The sequence below is a fragment of the Hydra vulgaris genome, chromosome 02 (assembly GCF_038396675.1).
Source record: "Hydra vulgaris chromosome 02, alternate assembly HydraT2T_AEP".
NCBI classification, from domain to species: Eukaryota; Metazoa; Cnidaria; class Hydrozoa; order Anthoathecata; family Hydridae; genus Hydra; species Hydra vulgaris.
Genome location: NC_088921.1, coordinates 9,166,872 through 9,187,707, shown reverse-complemented (window position 1 = coordinate 9,187,707; position 20,836 = coordinate 9,166,872). Strand labels below are relative to the sequence as shown.

General features: G+C 26.6%; 1 protein-coding gene across 4 annotated transcripts in view; it reads left to right on the top strand.

The window, feature by feature from the left end:
* LOC136076715 (NACHT, LRR and PYD domains-containing protein 3-like) overlaps positions 1-9,029 on the top strand; it is a 40,525-nt gene extending 31,496 nt beyond the window's left edge. For 2 of the 4 annotated variants that reach the window (XM_065790084.1, XM_065790085.1), the window contains exons 4-5: positions 4,010-5,353; positions 8,330-9,029. In XM_065790084.1, coding sequence (XP_065646156.1) covers positions 4,010-5,353; positions 8,330-8,934 — 1,949 coding nt within the window. In that variant the 3' untranslated portion in view covers positions 8,935-9,029. Of the gene's footprint in view, positions 1-4,009; positions 5,354-7,339; positions 7,764-8,329 lie in introns of those variants that run through there. The other 2 variants (XR_010636535.1, XM_065790086.1) reach the window with 2 other exon arrangements.
* The last annotated feature ends 11,807 nt before the right edge of the window (positions 9,030-20,836 follow it).

The following is a 20,836-nucleotide window of genomic DNA, read 5'->3' as shown; positions in this document are numbered from 1 at the left end:
ACAAGTGAAATAAAACTATATAAAATATAGCAAATATCTAAATAATATAATAAGTATTTTTCCGGCTTTTATAATATTTACAAATATATTCTTGGTTATTTAGATTAATGGTAATGATAAATACTAAACTTTGTGATAAATATGTATAAAGTAAACAAAAAGTGCAAGGTTTGAAAACAAGTTTAAGTTAAGATCTAATAAAAAAAAGAAATTGTTTATTATTAAAGCAGGTAAATCTAAAGTTACAAGTACTAGTTTGTAAGAAACTCGAACAATTTAATGTATATTATATATTTAAGAGAGAGAGAGAGAGTGATCTAAATTAACTCAATAAAATATAATGAACAAAAACAAGTATGCATTTAGATATTCAACTTCCAACAGGCATGGATATTCTACAACATCTTGCGTACCTGCAATCTATACTGCCTAAAACCACCAAAAAAATCAGTTCGGTTACAGTTTGCTCGCTTCGTAAAAATTTTGAAAGATATGAAAATTTAGATTGTAATTGTGTTTTAGCTTAGGTTAAGAAACCCTGGATAAAAGCAGGGTTTGATTTTGTTAGTGACACTCAACTATTAAAAAATCTTATTAAACTTGACAAGCAGTATTCTAATTAAAAAAAAAAAAAAAAACGAAAAAAGAGGTTCTCCTAAAGATTTAACAAATCAGAAAAACTTTGAGAATTACTTAAAAAGGTTTTTTGAGTAGGCATGCCAGATTTGAAGAAAATTATTAGGACCGACAAAAAAGGTCTGACAAGGATAAGGTCGAAGACTTGATGTTTTAGGAAGATCAGGAAGGAGAAAGAAAGTTTATTCTTGACCCAGAGGATAAGAAATTTTGTAGAAAGGTAAAACTTAAAAATTAAAAGTATTAATTGATATTTTTTTTATAAAACATTTTGTTATAATTAATATTATTTATGCTTGTAGACAGCAGAGAGAAACAAAAAGAAAAATAGAACGAAGAACCTGCAATCAAAGAAATCTAGTTATGAAATTGAACTCAGTTCTGATTTGAGTTCTGATTCATCTTATGATTCTGATTTTGAGCCTAGTAACTATTATCAAAAAGAACCATCTCAATCTAACTGTACAGTAACTGGAGAAATTCCAATAGATGTGTATGCCGGGAACATTCTCCTAATGGCTACGTTAAGTGATGCTTCACCAAATGTTTTGCAAAAAGTGGCAAGTGTGATTTTAACTAAAGCTGGTGTTGAGGTTACAGATATACATTGCAGTAAATCAACAGCCTTTAGAAAAATAAAATTAGCAAATGAAAATATGTCAACGTTAACAAAAGAGGATGTAAAAATGCAATAAAAGCTTCTCCTTATCCATGTGTTATACATTTTCAAGAAAAAACTCTTTATGAAATTAATGGAGGAAAAAAGTTAAAGATTGTTAGGCTGGCAATTATTGTGAACATTGAAGGTGAGACGCACCTACTAGGTGTTCCTTCTTTAACTTCCTCTTCTGGTGAAGATCAATATTCAAGTATTATGAACCTATTAAAGGAATATAAACTTGAATCAAAAGTAGGAGGTTTTTGTTTTGATACAACTCCAAGCAATACCGGATCAAAAATGGTTCAATCATAAAGATATCCAACGATTTAAATGCATATCTTTTAAAACTAACAAGCCGGCATCACATAACAGAATTAAGAATGGTGCATTTTTGAAAACATACAACAAATGAGTTGACTACAGGACCAGAAAACTTATTGTTTCAAAGATTTAAGAGCCTATTTGAACATCCTAATTTTATTGTTACTACAGTTTGCAATTTCAGTTTGGTCTTCATTTAGTATTTACTTAACAGTCATTAGCTGATTAGTCAATACTTTCTGGAAATTGCTGGATTGATGTTCAATTTGTCAAAATATGATCAGATTAAAATTTAATTTTAAAAATTTACCATCAAAGTTATACAAATTTAAAAACATTCTTGTTTAAATTCCTAAAGGCGTATATGTACTTGTATAAAAGTTGTGCTTTAAAGAAAAATTTGGTTTTTAAAGTTAACAAATCTCATATTCAACTTTGAGAATGAGATTCCTTAACCTTTCACTTAAATAAATTAATTATACCTTTAAATAAATATGTTAGATAAGAAGATAACTACAATAATAAATAAACTTAAATGAGAAGTTTTTCAGAATTAATAATTTTATTAATGTTTAATAAGTTAGTTAGAATTAATAACTTTTTTTTTCTATTAGTTCCTTCGAATCCACCAGATACTGATAGCAAGTTTTCTGTTAAGAAAGATAATTATTTTTTAATAATGATTATGATCAGGGATAACTTTAAAATTCTCTAAAATCACAACATTCAAACAAATGGTTAGTGTAATAATAAAATCACAACCATCAAACATATGGTTGGTGTAATAATGAGTCATAGGAGGTATATGGAAAATAAAATTATTTTAACAAGAATCCAAAAAACCACAAGTATTTTTCACTCAATTATTTTACTAGAATAATTGTCACAAAATGTACTAACTCACTCGGACATAACAATGTAAAATAAAGTGTATTGATTTTTGTTTTGGATTGATTTTTTTATCATGTTGCTTTTTTTGAAGTGTTTTGACATTAAAAGAAATAAAATCATTGGCTATCTAGCCTTTTTATTGCTTCTTGCTTAAACAGAACTCATTGCAAAATGTAATAAGAAGTCTTTACTCAAAATAATAAAATGAAAATCTAAATAAACACTTCATTAAGAATTCAAATTAATTGTAAATTCAAGTTTCAGAATTAAAATGTAAAAATTGTTATGTATTGTTTCTGAATTCAAAACTATGATACCTGTGCATACTAATATATTTGTATATAATATAGATGTATATAATATATAATATAGATGTGATGATGATGATGATGATGATGATGATGATGATGATGATGATGACAATGATGACAATGATGACAATAAAATTACAGCTGATGATGATGATGATGATGATGACAATGATGATTATAAAATTACAGCTGACTGCCAACTGTACAGCTGTTGACTTTCTAATTTACTTGGTTTTTTTTGGGAAACTTTTAAAGTTTTATATTATATTGGATTGTTTTTAAATATAAAACCAGGCTTCTGCACCAGGTATAGCCCATTTAGAAAATATTTAAAAAGGTAAATTATTTGAAAACTTCTTTCTGAAGCTGAAGTTGAAAAATGCATATACTTTATTAACCTAATGAACAATAAATATGGTTGTAGCCCTGATAAAGATATGTAACCCTGATTCAAGTTTGTTAGACTAGAAAACTCAAAGCTGTGTTGATTGTGTTGGGGCATGAACAACAAGTAGAAAATTTCCCTCAGTTTTATGTTCAATGCCAGCTACAGATTGAGTGTGCAGATACAAAACTGTTTTTTAATCATACCTGCTAGAGACCAATACATCAAACGTTTTTAAATTTAACAAAAACAGAAAATTCATTACATGGTTGGAAGAAAATGAAAAACTGAAATTATCTTGAAATCAAGTTTTGCAATCTAATTTCGCTATGTTAAAAATCAAATTTGGCAATTTGGTTTTGTTATTATTATTTCATTTATTTAACACCCAATGTAATTTACAAGGTAAAAAAGAAAAATAAGAAAGTTATTTCTCGTGATTTTCACTTAAGAATTTTTTCTTCCAGAATTTGTTTAAAAATTGCTCATTTTATCATGTTGCTTTTTTTGTAGTGTTTTGACATTAAAAGAAATGTAATCATTGGCTATCCAGCCTTTTTATTGCCTCTTGCTTAAACAGAACTCATCGCAAAATGTAATAAGAAGTCTTTACTCAAAATAATAAAACGAAAATCTAAATAAATACTTGGTTAAGAATTCAAATTAATTGTAAATTCAAATTTCAGAATTAAAATGTAATATTTGTTATGTATAGTTTCTGAATTCAAAAATGTTATACCTGTGCATACTAAAATATTTAAGATGTGATGATGATGATGACTTTGATCAATTGTTTATATTTAGATACATCAGAGATGTGCACAGCACTGAAAAATTATTATCGTGAAAAATATGGGAAAATAAATGAAGTACAACCACCGTTAAAAGTACCTGCAAATGTCGATCTGATGGATAATTTTGTTGATCTATGTATTGTTGATGCAGTTAAAACTCAAATGGATGTTGTTTTTAATTTTGAACGAAAAATTTTTCTTGAAAAGCAAATAAGATATACACCTATTCCATATAATGAAATTTTCATGAAAGAAAAGTCTGTAATTTTAATATCTGGAGTAGCTGGTATTGGAAAAACATGGTTGCTTCGAAAATGTTTGCTTGATTGGTCAAATAATTTAATTTGGAAAAGTGTTGAACTTGTGTTTTATTTGGAGTGCAGAAGGCTTAATCAATATCCAAGTATTTCTAATATTAATGAAATTCTAAATGTTTTCTACAAAGGTATTATAAATGATTTCAAAATTAGTAATCATCCTGCACTGTTTATAATTGATGGATTAGACGAGTTTAAATATTTAAATGAGTTAAGAAATCACAGTTCAAGTTGTAATTATCCAATCGTTAATGCTTTAATAGAAATTCAAAACTACAAATATGTAGTTGCTGGTAGAGTTTATGCAATTGATCAATACCAAAGTATATCTACAGAGCATAGTAATAAGCTAACCGTTCAAATAATGGGATTTAACCAAAAAGGAATACTTAATTATATTGAAAATAAAGTTAGAGAAGAAAAAAAAGATGTTGTAAAAGAAACTTTAAACAGCTCTCCAATTGCAAGAGCCATGGCATCTGTTCCATTTTATTTATGTTCCATGTGCAAAATTATTAGTGATTCAAAAGAAAGAAATAAAAATTCTTTCTTAACAATGACAAATTTATATGCAAGTATTTTCTTATACTTTTTTCAAAATCACATCATAAAAACGAATAAATTGATGAATAAGATAATTGAAGACGATTCCAATAAGAAATATATTTTAAATATTTGTAAAATTGCATATGAATTGTTTGTTGAAAATAAAGTAATTTTTTCAGAAGAAGAAATTCAAACTTTTATCATTGATTTTGATAACAATGAAAGTAATCTTTTTGGATTTATAGAAAAGATTGAAACAGATGAGGGATGTTATTATCAATTTGCACACTTAACAATAATGGAGTTTTGTTCATCTGTATATGCATATAATTGTTTAAGTATTGAAGAGATTATAGCCAATAAAAAGCTTGAGAGTTGTTTATCGATGATTTGTGGATTAACTAATAAAAGCCAAAATAGTTTATTAAAGTTTCTTGTTAACTTAAATCCTTCAAAAAGTGGTTCTGAAGAACTTTCGTATTCTATTTTAGGTAAGTTCTATTATGCAATAAGGTATGAAAACTATACAAATTTTTACCTTATTTTTCTAAAAAAAATGTTTTTGTTAATGCAAATTATTTTGGGGGTAAGTAGAGTAATTCTGTCATTTCTAATTTTTTTCGTGTTTTATAATGTTATCATGTATATAATTTTTTTGTTATCATGTATATATTTATTTATTTTTATACTATCACAAAAACTTGATTAAAATCAATTAAATTGTTTTTAAAACAAAAGAAAAACAAAAAATGGTTTTAAAATAAATATTGAGTTATTTATTTAATTTTTAAGCTTTTTAACTTTAGGATCAGTGTTTTTTACTAAACTAAAAATAAGCTAAAATTGTCATCAGTAATTATAGTAATCAATAATCAAAGATTATCAACAAAAAAATATATATCAATCTGATAACAGATTGCATATTAATAATATTAAACCGTTTTTAATATTAGCGATTTTAAATTTTAACCAGAGACAGTTCATAGCAAGCGTTGATTTTTTTACCTAAATTCTCAAGTCTTGTTTTATAGGTAAATATATTGTTTTTTAATTTGTTATGTGAGTTATTTTTTAGTTCATTTTGTTTCTTAATAGGTATTACTATGGTAAATTAATAATAATATACTAAGTTATTTTTTTTAGTAGTCCACTTAGTAACTCATATAATTCATTTTTCTTCAAGTGACGTCAATTAAAGATAATATAAACGAAAATCGCAATTATTTTTTTATTACCATTTTTATTTTATTTTTCTATAATATTTTATACAGAAACTTATTTGTTTAGGTGCTCTAGCACAGTTTAAATTAAAAATCACATTTTCAAGCCTTAAACTTGATTTATAGTCATTTTATGAAATGTGATCAAAAAAATCTCGAAAATTTACTATTGTTCGCAATTCGCTAGATTCTCATTTTATAAAAATTGTTGCGATAGTTACGATACGTTTAACTATTAGCAAAACGGTTGTTTACAATTTGATATTAATTTTGTTCGAATTTTCTGAAAGATTTTTTGAAGTTCGATGATCGAGTTTTTGATATTTAAAATCTCACAATTTGGTTTTTTTTCTTAAAATGTTTTAAGGAATCATTTTGTCACCATCGTTTATTGAAATTAACACTGATAGCTAAACTTTTTAAATTTAGTAAGTTGTAAGTATACTTCAGTTTTAATTGTCGTAGTTAATTAATAATTTAAAAAATCTTATTTTGAAACTAAATTCAAATTGTTGCAAGACCATAGCTTGAAACAATTTTTTTTTATAGAGGATTTTTTTTTTTTTTGATACATTAAATTATTTCATAAAATTTAAGAATAAACAGATCTTTTGATTTAGTTTAATTAGAGTGAACTGTATAATATCGTCGAGAAAACTAAACGTTTTATATCAATTAAACATTTTTGAAGTAATATTGATTTTAATTTAAAGCTCATTTATTTAAATATAAACATCAAAATCAAGCTTGCCGTATTGATTTTTAAACATTTTGAGATTTTAATCGATTGTAATTTTAATTGATTTTCTTTTCAATCTATTTAGTTACTATATATTTCCACGATTTCGCACTTTTTTTTTTGTTATTTAACAGTCGGTCCAAATTTTAATCGTCCAATACTACTTACCGGAATAATGATATAATTCCTGTAATTAATTTTTTTGTTTTTTTTTCTGCTTACAACGTATGTTTAATTTTCGCCGAGAACGTCTGTAACTTTAGCTTAAAAAGAATACAGAGAAATATCAAATATATAAAGTAAAAACATATATTTATAAAATGATTGTGTGAAATAAAGATTTTAACGACTTTTAATATTTGTTTTTTAAATATTTCTAAAACAAAAATTTTTTCATTTTATTAGCAAAAAACATTTAGGTAGAAAGTAATAGATTCGTTGTTAGTTTTTATTTTTATTTTTTAACATTAAATTGATTTAAAAATTTGTTTTTCATTTGTTTTCATTCTTCTATTTAGTATACCATTTTATCTGGTTTGCCTTGAAAAGTTATTGGTATTTTTTTTTAACCTAAAATATGAATATTTGTGTTCGGTTTGAAAATGCCACTTATATATACTTTTATTTGAATTTTTATTTGGGAATCTAGAATTAACGTATTTAATAAAATGTATTTGATGCAATCCATGGTACCTATGCTTTAACAACCCTGGTATCTATGCTTTAACAACTCCGGTAGCAATCAAATTATTTTTAACTATGATTTTGACTATTATTTTGCAATAAGTTTTAATAATCTTTTGTTTAAAAAATTTTTTAAAAAGTTATAAAAATCTTTTGTTTTTCGTGACCTGTTCTTATTTCTTTTTATAAGTATTTCTTATTTCTCTGTGAAATTTTATTGTTTATTCTAATTAAAATGCATCACATAATATATTTCATATTATAAAATATACAAGTTATAAACAGATTATATTTTGTATTATAAAACATAAATTCTCTGTGATGTTTTTTTTGTTTTTTTTTTGAGTTTCAAATCAACGTCGAAATCGAATATTTAAAACTCTCACTCTTTGAGTTTTTTATGGTTTTATTCACATATTTCAAAATAAGATAGTCGAAGGAGATTTTCGATTTTGTATTTCTAAATTTAATTTTTTAATACGAATTCGATTTTCAAACTTTTTTTTAAAATCTGTGTTTGAATGAAGAACGATTTCCTTGTGTATTATTAAAACAACTGAACGATGTTATTTTTGTAAATTTAAATTAATTTCTACGTTGGTTTGAAATGAATTACGAAGTACTTTTTTTTTTGTTCATATGAATTAATTTGTTTTATATTTTTTTAAGCATGTTACATTTATAATAAAATAAAGTTATTTTGTATATTTAATAATATTTAATTTTAGTTTAATTTATTTATTTATTAATATGTAGAATATCATAATTTCGATTATTATTTTAACTTTTTTTTATTTGTTATTTTATTTTTGTTTTTTCTTTAGATCGTCAAAAACTTAAATCAAAAACTTATTACGTTAATTTATTCATTGAATGTTTTTATGAAAGCCAATCATCATTTAATGATAAAATAAAATTAATCGTCGATGAACAAGATTATTGGTGGCAAGAGTGGTGGCAGATTTGGATTAACGGTGGAAAAACTTCTTACGAAACTTCTTGTGAAAATTATTTCGTAAATCATTACATTAAATCTGGAAGAAAGTTATCGAGGTTAAATGTTAAGAAAAATATTTTAAGTGATGAAGAAAAAAATCTTATAATTCAATGTTCAACAAATGTTCGCGAAGTCTACTTTCTTTGTCCAATTAAATTCGAAGGATGGAAACCGAAAGATAAGATTGAAGTGTTGTTTATGTATATCTCACGTTATTTAATAACGAAAAAAGATTTTGAAGAAAATTTTCTTCCGTGGATTAATCTTTGTGAAGAAATAACTCTTTCACTTCACAACGACATCGATTTCATTGAAGAGATTTATGAATGGATTCGTTGTTTGAATGTCAAGTGGTTGTTGATCAGGTACCGTGGAAAAGATTTTCGTAACCTCGATGAATTAAAAAACTTTATAACACAGAAAAATGTTTAGTATCTTAAGTAAAATATAAACTATAATTATAAAGTAATAAATGAAATATTTAATGTATTATTTTATAATTAAAATATACGAATTAGTTTTAATAATTTTGTTTTGTTAATGTTTTAGTTTTATATTTTTAATTTAAAAATTTAAATTTATAAAATATAATTAATTTTATTTTTAAATATTAGTAATAGTAAAATAATCAATTATTTTATATATTATTATTGTTTTTATTATTGTTGTTATTATTGTTATTATTATTATTATTATTATTATTATTATTATTATTATTATTATTATTATTATGCAACATAATTATTTCTTTCAATATATTTATAGTAATGCAACATACTAAAAAGTTTTTACACTTTTTCAGCAACCTCTTAAATGAATGTTTAAAATTTTAGTTTAATTAACATTAATTATAATTTTTATTAAATGAATATAATAAGATATATAGTTATAAATAAATAAATAAAAACTAGAATTATTTTCGTTTTCTTTTTTGATAAATTGATTTTAAATAACATAGACGTAGAGTAAAATTTTTTTGAGGTTTTAAAAAATTTGAAAATATTAATAACGCTATGTGGAAATCTTTTGTTTAATATTTTATATCTTTAACATTTTTGTGGAATATATTTAATATTTATTTTTTAAATAAAATATTAAATATATTTTATAATATTGAAAAAATTGAATTATTTTAATTTTTGATTTACTAAATATATTTATGTTCATGAACAACTATTTTAAAAATTTAAGGATTTCGCCATTTGTTTCTTCAAACGATTTTTGTTGTCAAAATAAAAAAGTTCGAAAGTTTTGTAGAATTTTTATTCGAAGTTCTTTTGTTCGGAAATAAAAGTTTCATTTAAGTTACAAATAACGTTGTTTACTTAATTGTAAATTAATAATTAGATAATAATTTTAAAATGTTAACATCTTAAAAAAGTTTCTTTTGTAATAAAATTAAATTAAACATGTTAATTGAAGAAAACTGTTTCTTAACTAAATAAATTATAAAAATTTTTCTAAGAGTTAAATAAAGATGTACCATGTTTTGTTTTAATCATGAATAGTAAAACTTGGTGTATATTAAGATTATAAACATTAAGGGCATTAAGTTTCCTAAAAAGAGATTCGTAATTAACCATTTTGTAAACACCAAATAAAATCCTGGGGACATTTTTTGTTTACTGTTTATTTTTTTGATTTCTTTAGTTAACTGAAATAAGTAGTTTCTCAAGCAATATTGCAGTAGGTAAGACAACCATTAATAAATAAAAAGTATATATTTCATGTTATATAAGATTTAGTATTAAAAAATGGTCACTATTTATAGCATAATAAAAATAAAAAGTATACTTTTTAAAGACTTTGTATTACCAATAGTCACTCTGTATTTAGCATAGAAAAGATTTTTGAGTATTTATTTCTAATAGAATTTGTATGAAATTTCCATGGTACAGTTTATGGGGGGAGGTGGGGTTACTCAAAAACGTACTAGCGCGTACTAAGGGCGGTTTACCGGCGCTTGTTTTTTTATTTCTCCTCAAACTTGATTTTTTTTTTTTTAACGAAAGCATCAAAATTCACGAGTTAAAGAAAAATCATTATTATGTTATGTAACAAAATGTTTTATTAGCCAAATTCATTTCAGAGGCCTGGTCTCGAAATTAGTTTGATGTAGGGAAAAAAGTAAAGATGGTAAAAATTTGTTATTAAAAAAAAATAACTAAACAATACCGTTGCTGCTGCTATTAGTTCCTAATTCATTATGATTAAAAACGTAAATGATACTGTAAATGATTTGGTACTTTCGAGGAATTGCGAAACAAAACGCAAATGTATTTATGTTAATTAAAGCTAAAAATTAAACTAAAGCTTAATAGGCTATTAAATATTGTTATTGAATAGCAAACCTGTATTTTCAATGCAGTCTCACTTAAAATACCTAAAATTAAAGCTGAATGGTCATTAAACAAGATATTTTACGATAAGAAAATTAGTGAAGATGTCATTTACAGATATTGTGACCATAAAAAGGAAGGACTTCCTGAAAAAGCATAAAGAATGCTACGAAGTAAAAATTAAATCATTAAATCTAAGAGTATAAAATTATATAGTCCCTACTTGAGATTAGTTGTCTTACTTTTTGATTGATTTAATCCTGAAATAGAACATTGCAGTTGTCCTGTTAGTTCAAGTAAGTTGTGTACTTTCGCTTACTTTCACTTTTGTGTTTTTTAAAACACAATAATGATAAAATACTTACTGCAATGAAAACTATAAAAGAAAAGATTCACTCTATCTTGCACAGAACAGTTACAAAGTGTAACCATTTTTTAAAACTAACAGAGTCCTTAAATAATAATAAAAAAAGAGATGACATAATTGCTATATCAGCAGATCCAGAACTAAACTATTTTTAAAAAGATGTATCATTAATTGTTTTAAAATTGAAATAGCACTTTAAAAAAGTGGCTCTTTATCTGTAACGTGTTTATTTTGTACAAATTAAATTAAAATTTAAACGCAAATCATCTGTCTGTCAACATTTACATTATAAATAGTTACAAAGAACTGCCTTTGTTTTATCAGATTGTATTTGTTTTAATACCTAATTATTTGATTTAATTATACTTCACATAGATAACACTAAATTTGAAAACATTGACCTCTATATCAATAAACTCACAGAAGATTCAAATAATAGTGATATTTTAAGAAAAATTACACTTTTAAAAATAATACCAAAAGTGTCACTAATATCATTTTAAATAACACTGAAAATACTCATGTACAAAGCACTTGTAGCGGTTTAAAAGGCATATTTCTCATTAATAGAGAGCGTTTTGACACTGGTATTGTAAATATTGATCTTAGTAACCGCATGGCTCCAAAACGAGCCATGCGGTTACTAAGGTCAATAAACTTAGAACAAAACACAAAATAGTGGCATGATTTTAGAAAACATAAAATTACAGCTGACTGCCAACTGTACAGCTGTTGACTTTCTAATTTACTTGGTTTTTTTTGGGAAACTTTTAAAGTTTTATATTATATTGGATTGTTTTTAAATATAAAACCAGGCTTCTACACCAGGCCAAGGCCATTTAGAAAATATTCAAAAAGGTAAATTATTTTAAAACTTCTTTCTAAAGCTGAAGTTGAAAAATGCGTATACTTTATTAACCTAATGAACAATAAATATAGTTGTACCCCTGATAAAGATACGTAACCCTGATTGAAGTTTGTTAGACTAGAAAACTCAAAGCTGTGTTGATTGCGTTGGGCCATGAACAACAAGTAGAAAATTTCCCTCAATGTTATGTTCAATGCCAGCTACAGATTGAGTGTGCGGATACAAAACTTTATGTTTTTTATTCATACCTGCTAGAGACCAATACATCAAACGTTTTTAAATTTAACAAATAATACTTTATTAGTCATTGTTGAAGAAACAGAAAATTCATTACATGGTTGGAAGAAAATGAAAAACTGAAATTATCTTGAAATCAAGTTTTGCAAACTAATTTCGCTATGTTAAAAATCAAATTTGCAATTTGGTTTTGTTATGTTAAAACCATTAAGAAAATTTATAAAAAACTTAAAGTTTGTTCCCATTGTAATTTTTTCGAGATAAAAGCAATTTAAATATTTTGAAAATTTTATTTTTAACTTGTATATATGAAGGGTTCCTTTTATAATTTTTATAACTATAATTTTCTTTTTGCTGAATTGTATTTTTGTTTCAGCATATCACTTTGTTTTTATGATTGATTCAATTTTTATTTTAGCTAATCTTTTTCCATATTGTTTAACTGGAATAATAATGTCTGACAAAATGTTTGTATTTTATCTCATTTATAAAATTGTTTTAAACAACTTTAGTTAGGTTTTTTGAACACTTTTTGATCTTGGTAAACGAGAGTATTTTGAGTAGACCATTAGAATCTTTTGATTTAAAATTTTTATAAAGCATAAAGCAGAAAAACAAATCAATTGAAGCGTTTTAAAAATCTAGCCAGAAAAAGTATAAATATTAGGATGTAGAACAATTGTTTTTAATTTTTTATCAAACTGAGAAGCTACCATTTTTTTTTTTTTTTTCCTACATTGTAAACATAAGTGTGCGGACCGCGTCAAATAAATTTAACTAATGAAACGTGGAATTGATTAAAATTTTTGTTTTTAATGTTTCAAAAAACTTTTGCGTCGGGTTTAAAAAGACGTTATTTTGTAATTAATAATACGTGAGTACGCAGAGGAAGAGGGGGTTAAAAAGATGCAGTGGTAAGGGATTTCTAAATCAGTGATTTTACTGCGTGCGTACGTTATGGATGCCCGCTAACATCACATTAAATAACAGAACAACTTAAACTTAGTAAACTTAGAGTTACCAGATGAAGATTTTTCGGAAAAAATTAAAAACAGACTTTTTTAATAGTAATAGACTTTTCGTCAAAATTTTGTTATTATAATTGTTTTTCAAAATCTGAGATTGTTTGATCGTTGATATTGTTAACTTTTTGTTAAACTATTTTCGATACATCTGCGCATATGACAACATAGGGCATTATGAGCACCTTAAGCGAAAATTGAAGTTTTTAAAAAAATAATTATGATGATTTCAATATTTTTGCGAATAAACAAATTTTAGGGATCCCTACTCATCGTCTACATATATTTTTGGGTACCCGAATTTTTTTCTTAAAAATACAGAGGTTTTAAAAAAGTACCAAAAATGCTTATATAACTCAGACCATTTGGTAATATGAGCACTTTAAGTAATCTCAACAAAATAACATTAAGTAAAAAAATACCTATCTGACAATTAGAACTAATTTTTCAAATAAAATGATTCGTTATTAACAAACATATAAATAAAAGTTCAAATTTTAAGCCACTTTTTATTGAAACAATACTTCTTTGTTTTATGCAACAACAAAAAAAAATATTTATTTTTCAATTTTATTTACTCAAACCTTTAAACAATAAAATTACAATTGTTTTTGAATTTAATTTTTTTGAATTTAAAGAAAGATATTCAGTAGGGGAGAGTGGGGTAATGGCAAAGACCTAAGCGGGATTGTTAATTAAAGACACCAGTTAGACAAAATTGATCACATTTATTGCTAATCAATTAGTTTAACTATTCAGTCACCAAATCCTCAAAAGCAACTTTTTATAAATCTTATTATAAAATAAAAATTTATGGCAAAATTAAAACCATTGGTGTTCGGAATTACCCTACGTACATGGGGTAATTCCAAACACACCGGGGGACAATCACAAACACCGTTGTGTAATAACGAATAATATGCTAATTGAAATAACTTAGTACAAAAACTAAACTATGCAACAACAACGACAAAATGGAGTGGTTTTATATCCACGGAAGCTGCAACAGAATGTTACTCAAAAAAAGTTGCATAAAATTATTGGAAAAAGTTAAAATCAAATTATAGTTAACAACAATTGTAGCTTCATTGCACTACTGCACGTCTGGAACTGAGGATTCCCTCTCAGCAGGTAAAAAGAATTTGTCAAGTTTATTTTTCTTTAATGCTATTTTTACCATGTTCGAAGTTACCCCGCGTTCGCCATTACCCACTCTCCCCTATTGTTAAAATATTAAAAAGTTTAACTATGTTTTGTTTTTATTTAAAAAGCAATTAAAACCACTGCTCAGTGCGCAGTGGAACGTTGGGTGGCCAAAATAGAAATTTTTTATACTTTTTACGATTTTTTATGTGGTGAGTTTATTTGCTAAGATATTCAAGATGAAAATGTGAAAATATCAAATTTTTAAAATATATCAAGAACGAGATATTTAGTTACAAAGTGAAATTTTTTTGTCAAAACGGTCATCCAAGAGGAGTTTTGTGGGTAATGTTCCGACCGATTTATATATAAATAATTTTTATATTTTCTCAGACATTTACACATTGATTAGAAGGTCATTGAGGCTAGTTTTAGATAATTTAAGTTAAGAGTCATTTTTTGTAAGAATCAGGCAGTCAATGGAAGTGACCTCCTCCAAATTGCTTGAATTTTTTATATATTGATCAGAATATAGAGAAAACCTGTTGGGGAAAAAAAAAATTTTCAAAAATGTTTCGTTCACTCGGAATCTGGGCTTAAATTTTTGAGATTTTTTTAAAAATTTTTAGAAATTTAGTTTTTGCCACCTTTGAACCCATTTTTTTGGCAAGGCAAAAAGTTGCACATAGCTTTTGTAGTTAATATCAGACGTAACCCAAAAGCTCTCTCCAAAAAATATAAAAAAGTTGCGTGACACTGTGCGGTTGGCTAATTATCATAGTTCAAAAGTACAAAATCAATCACTTTTGTCAATTTTTAATCGGAGTTAATTCTAGCGGCGAAGTGTTGCACACAATTTTTCTTTTAGGATTTGAAATTATCAAAGGTATTGAGTCTAAAAATGCAAAGAAAGTTATGTGATACCTAAGGCCTATTAATATATTAAGGCTTGAAATTGGAAAAAAATGTTTTAGTATACTTACAAAATGAACCATTACGGCAGAGGCGCTTAGTTTTGTAAAAATGTAAACATATCCAACTGTCAATACAAAAAGGTCCTAACATAATAATAAAAAAAATTCGTGTGATCTTTAGATATTAAGTTAAAAATAAAGGTACAAATTGTTAAAAATGAATAAGTACGAAGAGATATTTTTTTGGACACACAGATGAGGTTTTCGCTCACAATAAAATTTCTATCATCCAAAATTAGCATTTAGCATTACACAAAACATTGCACGTAATGTTAAGAAAAAATTTAAGCGTTTCTGACTATGATATAGAAATCATAACAATTGAAATAAATAATAATAAAAAACAATACATGATCAGAAGTGAATTATTTAAATTTACGTCATAACCAAATAACTTGTGGTGATCGAATGGAAGAAGAATCGCTGATATCACGATTGTGGAGAAACAAGTTAGTGGGCGGTTGTTTACTTTACCATAAAAATGTCTTAACTTTATTTTAACGATCTTTAAAATTTGCATAAATAGAGTAGATATTTTATCATTGCTATTGAGAAATAGGTACTGCATAAATAGAACTTGTTTTTAGTTGAGTATGAAACAAAACAAATATTTTTATGAAAACTGTTGTTGCTTTTCAAAAGGAAATTGTGGATCATTCAAAAAACATAAAATTATAAACAAAATGTTCTACATTCATCAGCTGGGAGATGTTGATGTTAAGAAACACCTCATCAACTTAAAGGTAATTATGTATTTTAAATTTACGCAGACTGTAATATAATTTTTATAATTACATACTTTATAACTTCTCTGCAATAAGATTTTGAGACAAAGTTCTTTAAACAAAAAAAAATAGCTCTTTTAATTAATTCCTCACTCTTTTAATAAATAATCACTAAATTAATCACACTCTTGCAATATTGTATTTTAATAATAACAACAATGTATTTCAAACTTGTAAACATTTTTCGTGAAGAGTCAGATTATAAACAATGCTTTAAATGACACACTTAATAATTGTTTAAAAAATTGTTTTTAGGTCATGCGATTAAACGATAATAATATTTGGGAAGAAAATGGACTTATTGCAAATAGACTTAAAAGAAATCTTGAAAAGGATGAACAAATATGTGCTTTTCACCGGTACACGTTTGGTATTGCATGGAGTCCTCCAAAAACATGCTTTCATCCTCACCATCTAAATATAAAAGGAAAAAAATCTCCCGCTTTAAGGGCGTCACCAATACATGTCGTCATATCAATGTCAAAGCGATACAATGAAGTATTTTCAGTTGGTGCAATGCTGTGTTTTACCCATTTAAAGCAAGAAACTGCTTTATCTAGAGTCAACGAAAACACGAATTTATGTACAGAAACACAAACACAACAAGAACAAACATATATGACACCTGCTACTCCAGATGAAGAATTTGATCCCGGTGAAATTAATGTTTCACAGGAGATTTTGGACGAATCTCTAAGAAGCCGTGAGAGTGTAACTGAGGATCTTAATGCAAGTCCAATAAAATTTAGATTAAAAAGGAAGTTCGAATATCTGGAAGATACTACTAAAGATAAGTTAAAACGCAAGTATGTTCGCCTAGAAAACTTATTAAAGAAAAAATTTGCGGAAGCTGTTGCTCCTGGACAAGAGGAAATACTTATAGATTTTCTTAACAGTAAAAATGTTGATGAAATAAATAGCCCTCTCCCAATTGAAATTATTCGTGCTCAGAAAGTATATAAGCAAAGTGATTCCATGGGAAAGTTAGTTATCCTCTCATTATTAGACCATACCAAGTATACCAAAAAGTTTATAATGAACACATTTGAGTGTACCAAACATCGTATAAAGGGTTGGCATTTCCAGAGAAGAAAGTATTCGTCCGATCTAGTCTTGATCAAACAAAGTGTGAACATTTCTTAGACTTTATATTTACAAGCGGTATTTTGCATGATGTTGCTTATGGAATAACCAAATTAAAATACGACAGCGGTGAAGAACAAAAGATAGTGTATGCAATACTGACGACAAAATATAGCCACGCTATCATGTTCTATCGAAAAAGTTGTAGCGAAAACAATTATATACCATTATCTGATTCAAGTTTGTGGAAAGTATTGCATGCAATAAAACCTTCAAGTCGAAAAAGCTTAGCTGGATTAGATGATGTTACTGCTTCAGGCATGAATGGTTTTCAAACATTACAAAAATTGGCACAAAGATTTAGTTCTAAATCTCTCGAAGCTGCCCTTGAAAAAGGAAAAAGGTATTTGAAAACAAGTTATCAAACCAATTGTAGTGTCAATGACTCAAACATTTCTTCTCATAGCTCAAAACATGCCTTATCAGATCCATCTGAAAAAAATCTTCAATCCAACACAGAGATATCAGAAGTGGTATGTGCCGATTGCTATGATTTGTGCAAAGCTATCGAGATGATCAAAGAACTAACAATTCAAAATTCTGACGATGTTGATTCTATTTATGATTTGGAAATTGCTGTAAAGGATGTATTCAACTACATAAAACACCTGATGAGAGATTCTCAACAGAAAAAGGCAAAAATCGAAGCTTTTAAGCAATTAAACGATGAAACTGCTTTCTGGCTTAAAGATTTTTGTCAAAAAATTCTTCCGGTTCGATACAGAGAGGGCCAAAGAGAGTATTTTGGCAAGAAAGGAATGAGTTTACATGTGGATATATTCTTCATAAAAATAGCAGGAAAGTTATTCAAACGTGTTTACTTTACTTCAACGTATAGGTGTGATCAGGGAATAGGTGATGTTGTTTCGTTAGCCACTGCAGTTTTAGACCAATTCAGAATTGATCAACCGCATATCAAGAAAATGTTTACCAAATCTGATAATGCCGGCTGCTATCAGGGAAATCTTTCAGCTGAAGCAATCTACAATGTATGCAAAGAGAGAGATATAAAGTTGCTGAGATATGATTATAATGAACCCTGTTGTGGAAAAGATCAATGTGACAGGGAGAGTGCAGTTGTAAAGACAATTTTAAGGAGTTACGTTGACTCTGGTAATAATCTTTTGACTGCTGAAGATATACACAAGGCTATGCATTATAGTTTTGGCGCTAAAGATGCAAAAGTAGCAGTTGCTCAAATTAGCAATGATAAAACTGTAGTTACTGGACCAAAGATTAAGAATATTAGCAACTATCACTCATTTGAGTTTGGTGAAAAAAGTATGAAGATGTGGCGTTATTTCAATATCGGTGAGGGAATTGAACAAGAGTATGGAAATCTTAAAATTCAACCCTCGATTAAGTTGTTGTTGCCATATAGCAAAACAGATAATTCAATTAAGCGTAACAAGTCACTTAAGGAAAAACAGAAAAGAAGTGACAGGCAATTATATTCATTAAGATTTTGCACTGAAATGAGTTGTACTTTATCATTTGAAAGCGATGCTGAGTTAGAAGAACACATGCTATCCGGTCTTCATACAGTTCCGAAATCATTAACATCATTGGATAAAGTTCGCAACTCGTTTGTTCATAAGATGAAAATTACTTCACAACTAAATATGCCAATTTCTTCATCCTCTAACAGTGCTTCCGTAAAAGACAAACCACATTGCATGAACATTTTTCTATTGCAAGGTTGGGCATTACCAGTTCGAAGTTCTTTTAGATTTTCAAATCAGCAGAAAGAACTTTTGTATAAATACTTTATTCGTGGAGAAGAATCAGGTAATAAAATGAGCCCTGAGCAGGTTCACATGCAGCTGAGGAGAGAACTTCCGCCTGATCAATATGTAACTAGCCAACAGATAAGATCTTTATTTTCAAGGTAAGCATTGTTGCTATCAAAACTTTTGCAAATTAGATTATGTTTCTGACTGTTAAATAGTTCTTTTACAAATATGAAATTAAAATTTAGGTGAAAGTTATAATTTTGTGTGTTTGTTTACATATGTTTAAAAATATGTACAATTGATATTGTTATAGATTTAGTAACCTGAAAAGAAAAGGTAAGCTGGTAGAACCGACAACAGAAAATAATGAAAATAGTCAGGTTAACAATAACAAAGAAGTTTATGGCGAAAATGATGACTTTAATCTGGCAGGAGACAATGAAGATGATAATAAATATGAGGAAGACATCGCCAATCTTGCAAAAGAAATTTCTCTTGTATGGAAAGTGAATGATTGGGTTGCTGTTGCATATGAAAAACAATGGAATATTGGATATATTGTGGAGGTAATATTTTTCAAAGTATATATTAGTTTTAAGTTTTTATTTTGTTTTACAAAACAGTGCTCTAAAATAAAAGGAATATAAATAAAATGTAAAAATAATTTCAGAATGACATTATATAAGACTTTACAAGTTTTATTGAATGTAAGCAAAATTAAACAAATCATAAACTCTTTATTATATTATTTTAAATGTTGCGCTAATACTTTTAGGTATCTATAACTGGGATCAGAGTTAATTGTATGATTAACGGGCAAGAGAAGAATACTTTTCGCTGGCCAGTTACTACCGAGGAGATAAATAACCAAACTGATAAAATTATCTGTTTAGTAAATGCTCCTTTTCTAATCAGTGGTTGTGGCGATTATTCATTATCCGAAGAAGACTATAATACAGTCATATCATTATTCTTAGAGAAACTTACTGCAGCAGAGTAGAAATTATGTGTGATGTGGTGGATAATGTGTGTAAATGACTCTATTAATAAATGAAAAACTAATTTTTAAATGGAAAAACATTTAAATGTTTGATTTATGTTTTATTTAATTAGCAATATAGTTATCTTGATGTTAGATTTTTGTTCAGTTTTTAATTCATGTTATATCATGCGTGTGACAAAATCACACGAATTTTTTTTATTATTATGTTAGGACTTTTTTGTATTGACAGTTGGGTATGTTTACATTTTTACAAAACTAAGCGCCTCTGCCGTAATGGTTCATTTTGTAAGTATACTAAAACATTTTTTTCCAATTTCAAGCCTTAATATATTAATAGGCCTTAGGTATCACATAACTTTCTTTGCATTTTTAGACTCAATACCTTTGATAATTTCAAATCCTAAAAGAAAAATTGTGTGCAACACTTCGCCGCTAGAATTAACTCCGATTAAAAATTGACAAAAGTGATTGATTTTGTACTTTTGAACTATGATAATTAGCCAACCGCACAGTGTCACGCAACTTTTTTATATTTTTTGGAGAGAGCTTTTGGGTTACGTCTGATATTAACTACAAAAGCTATGTGCAACTTTTTGCCTTGCCAAAAAAATGGGTTCAAAGGTGGCAAAAACTAAATTTCTAAAAATTTTTAAAAAAATCTCAAAAATTTAAGCCCAGATTCCGAGTGAACGAAACATTTTTGAAAATTTTTTTTTTCCC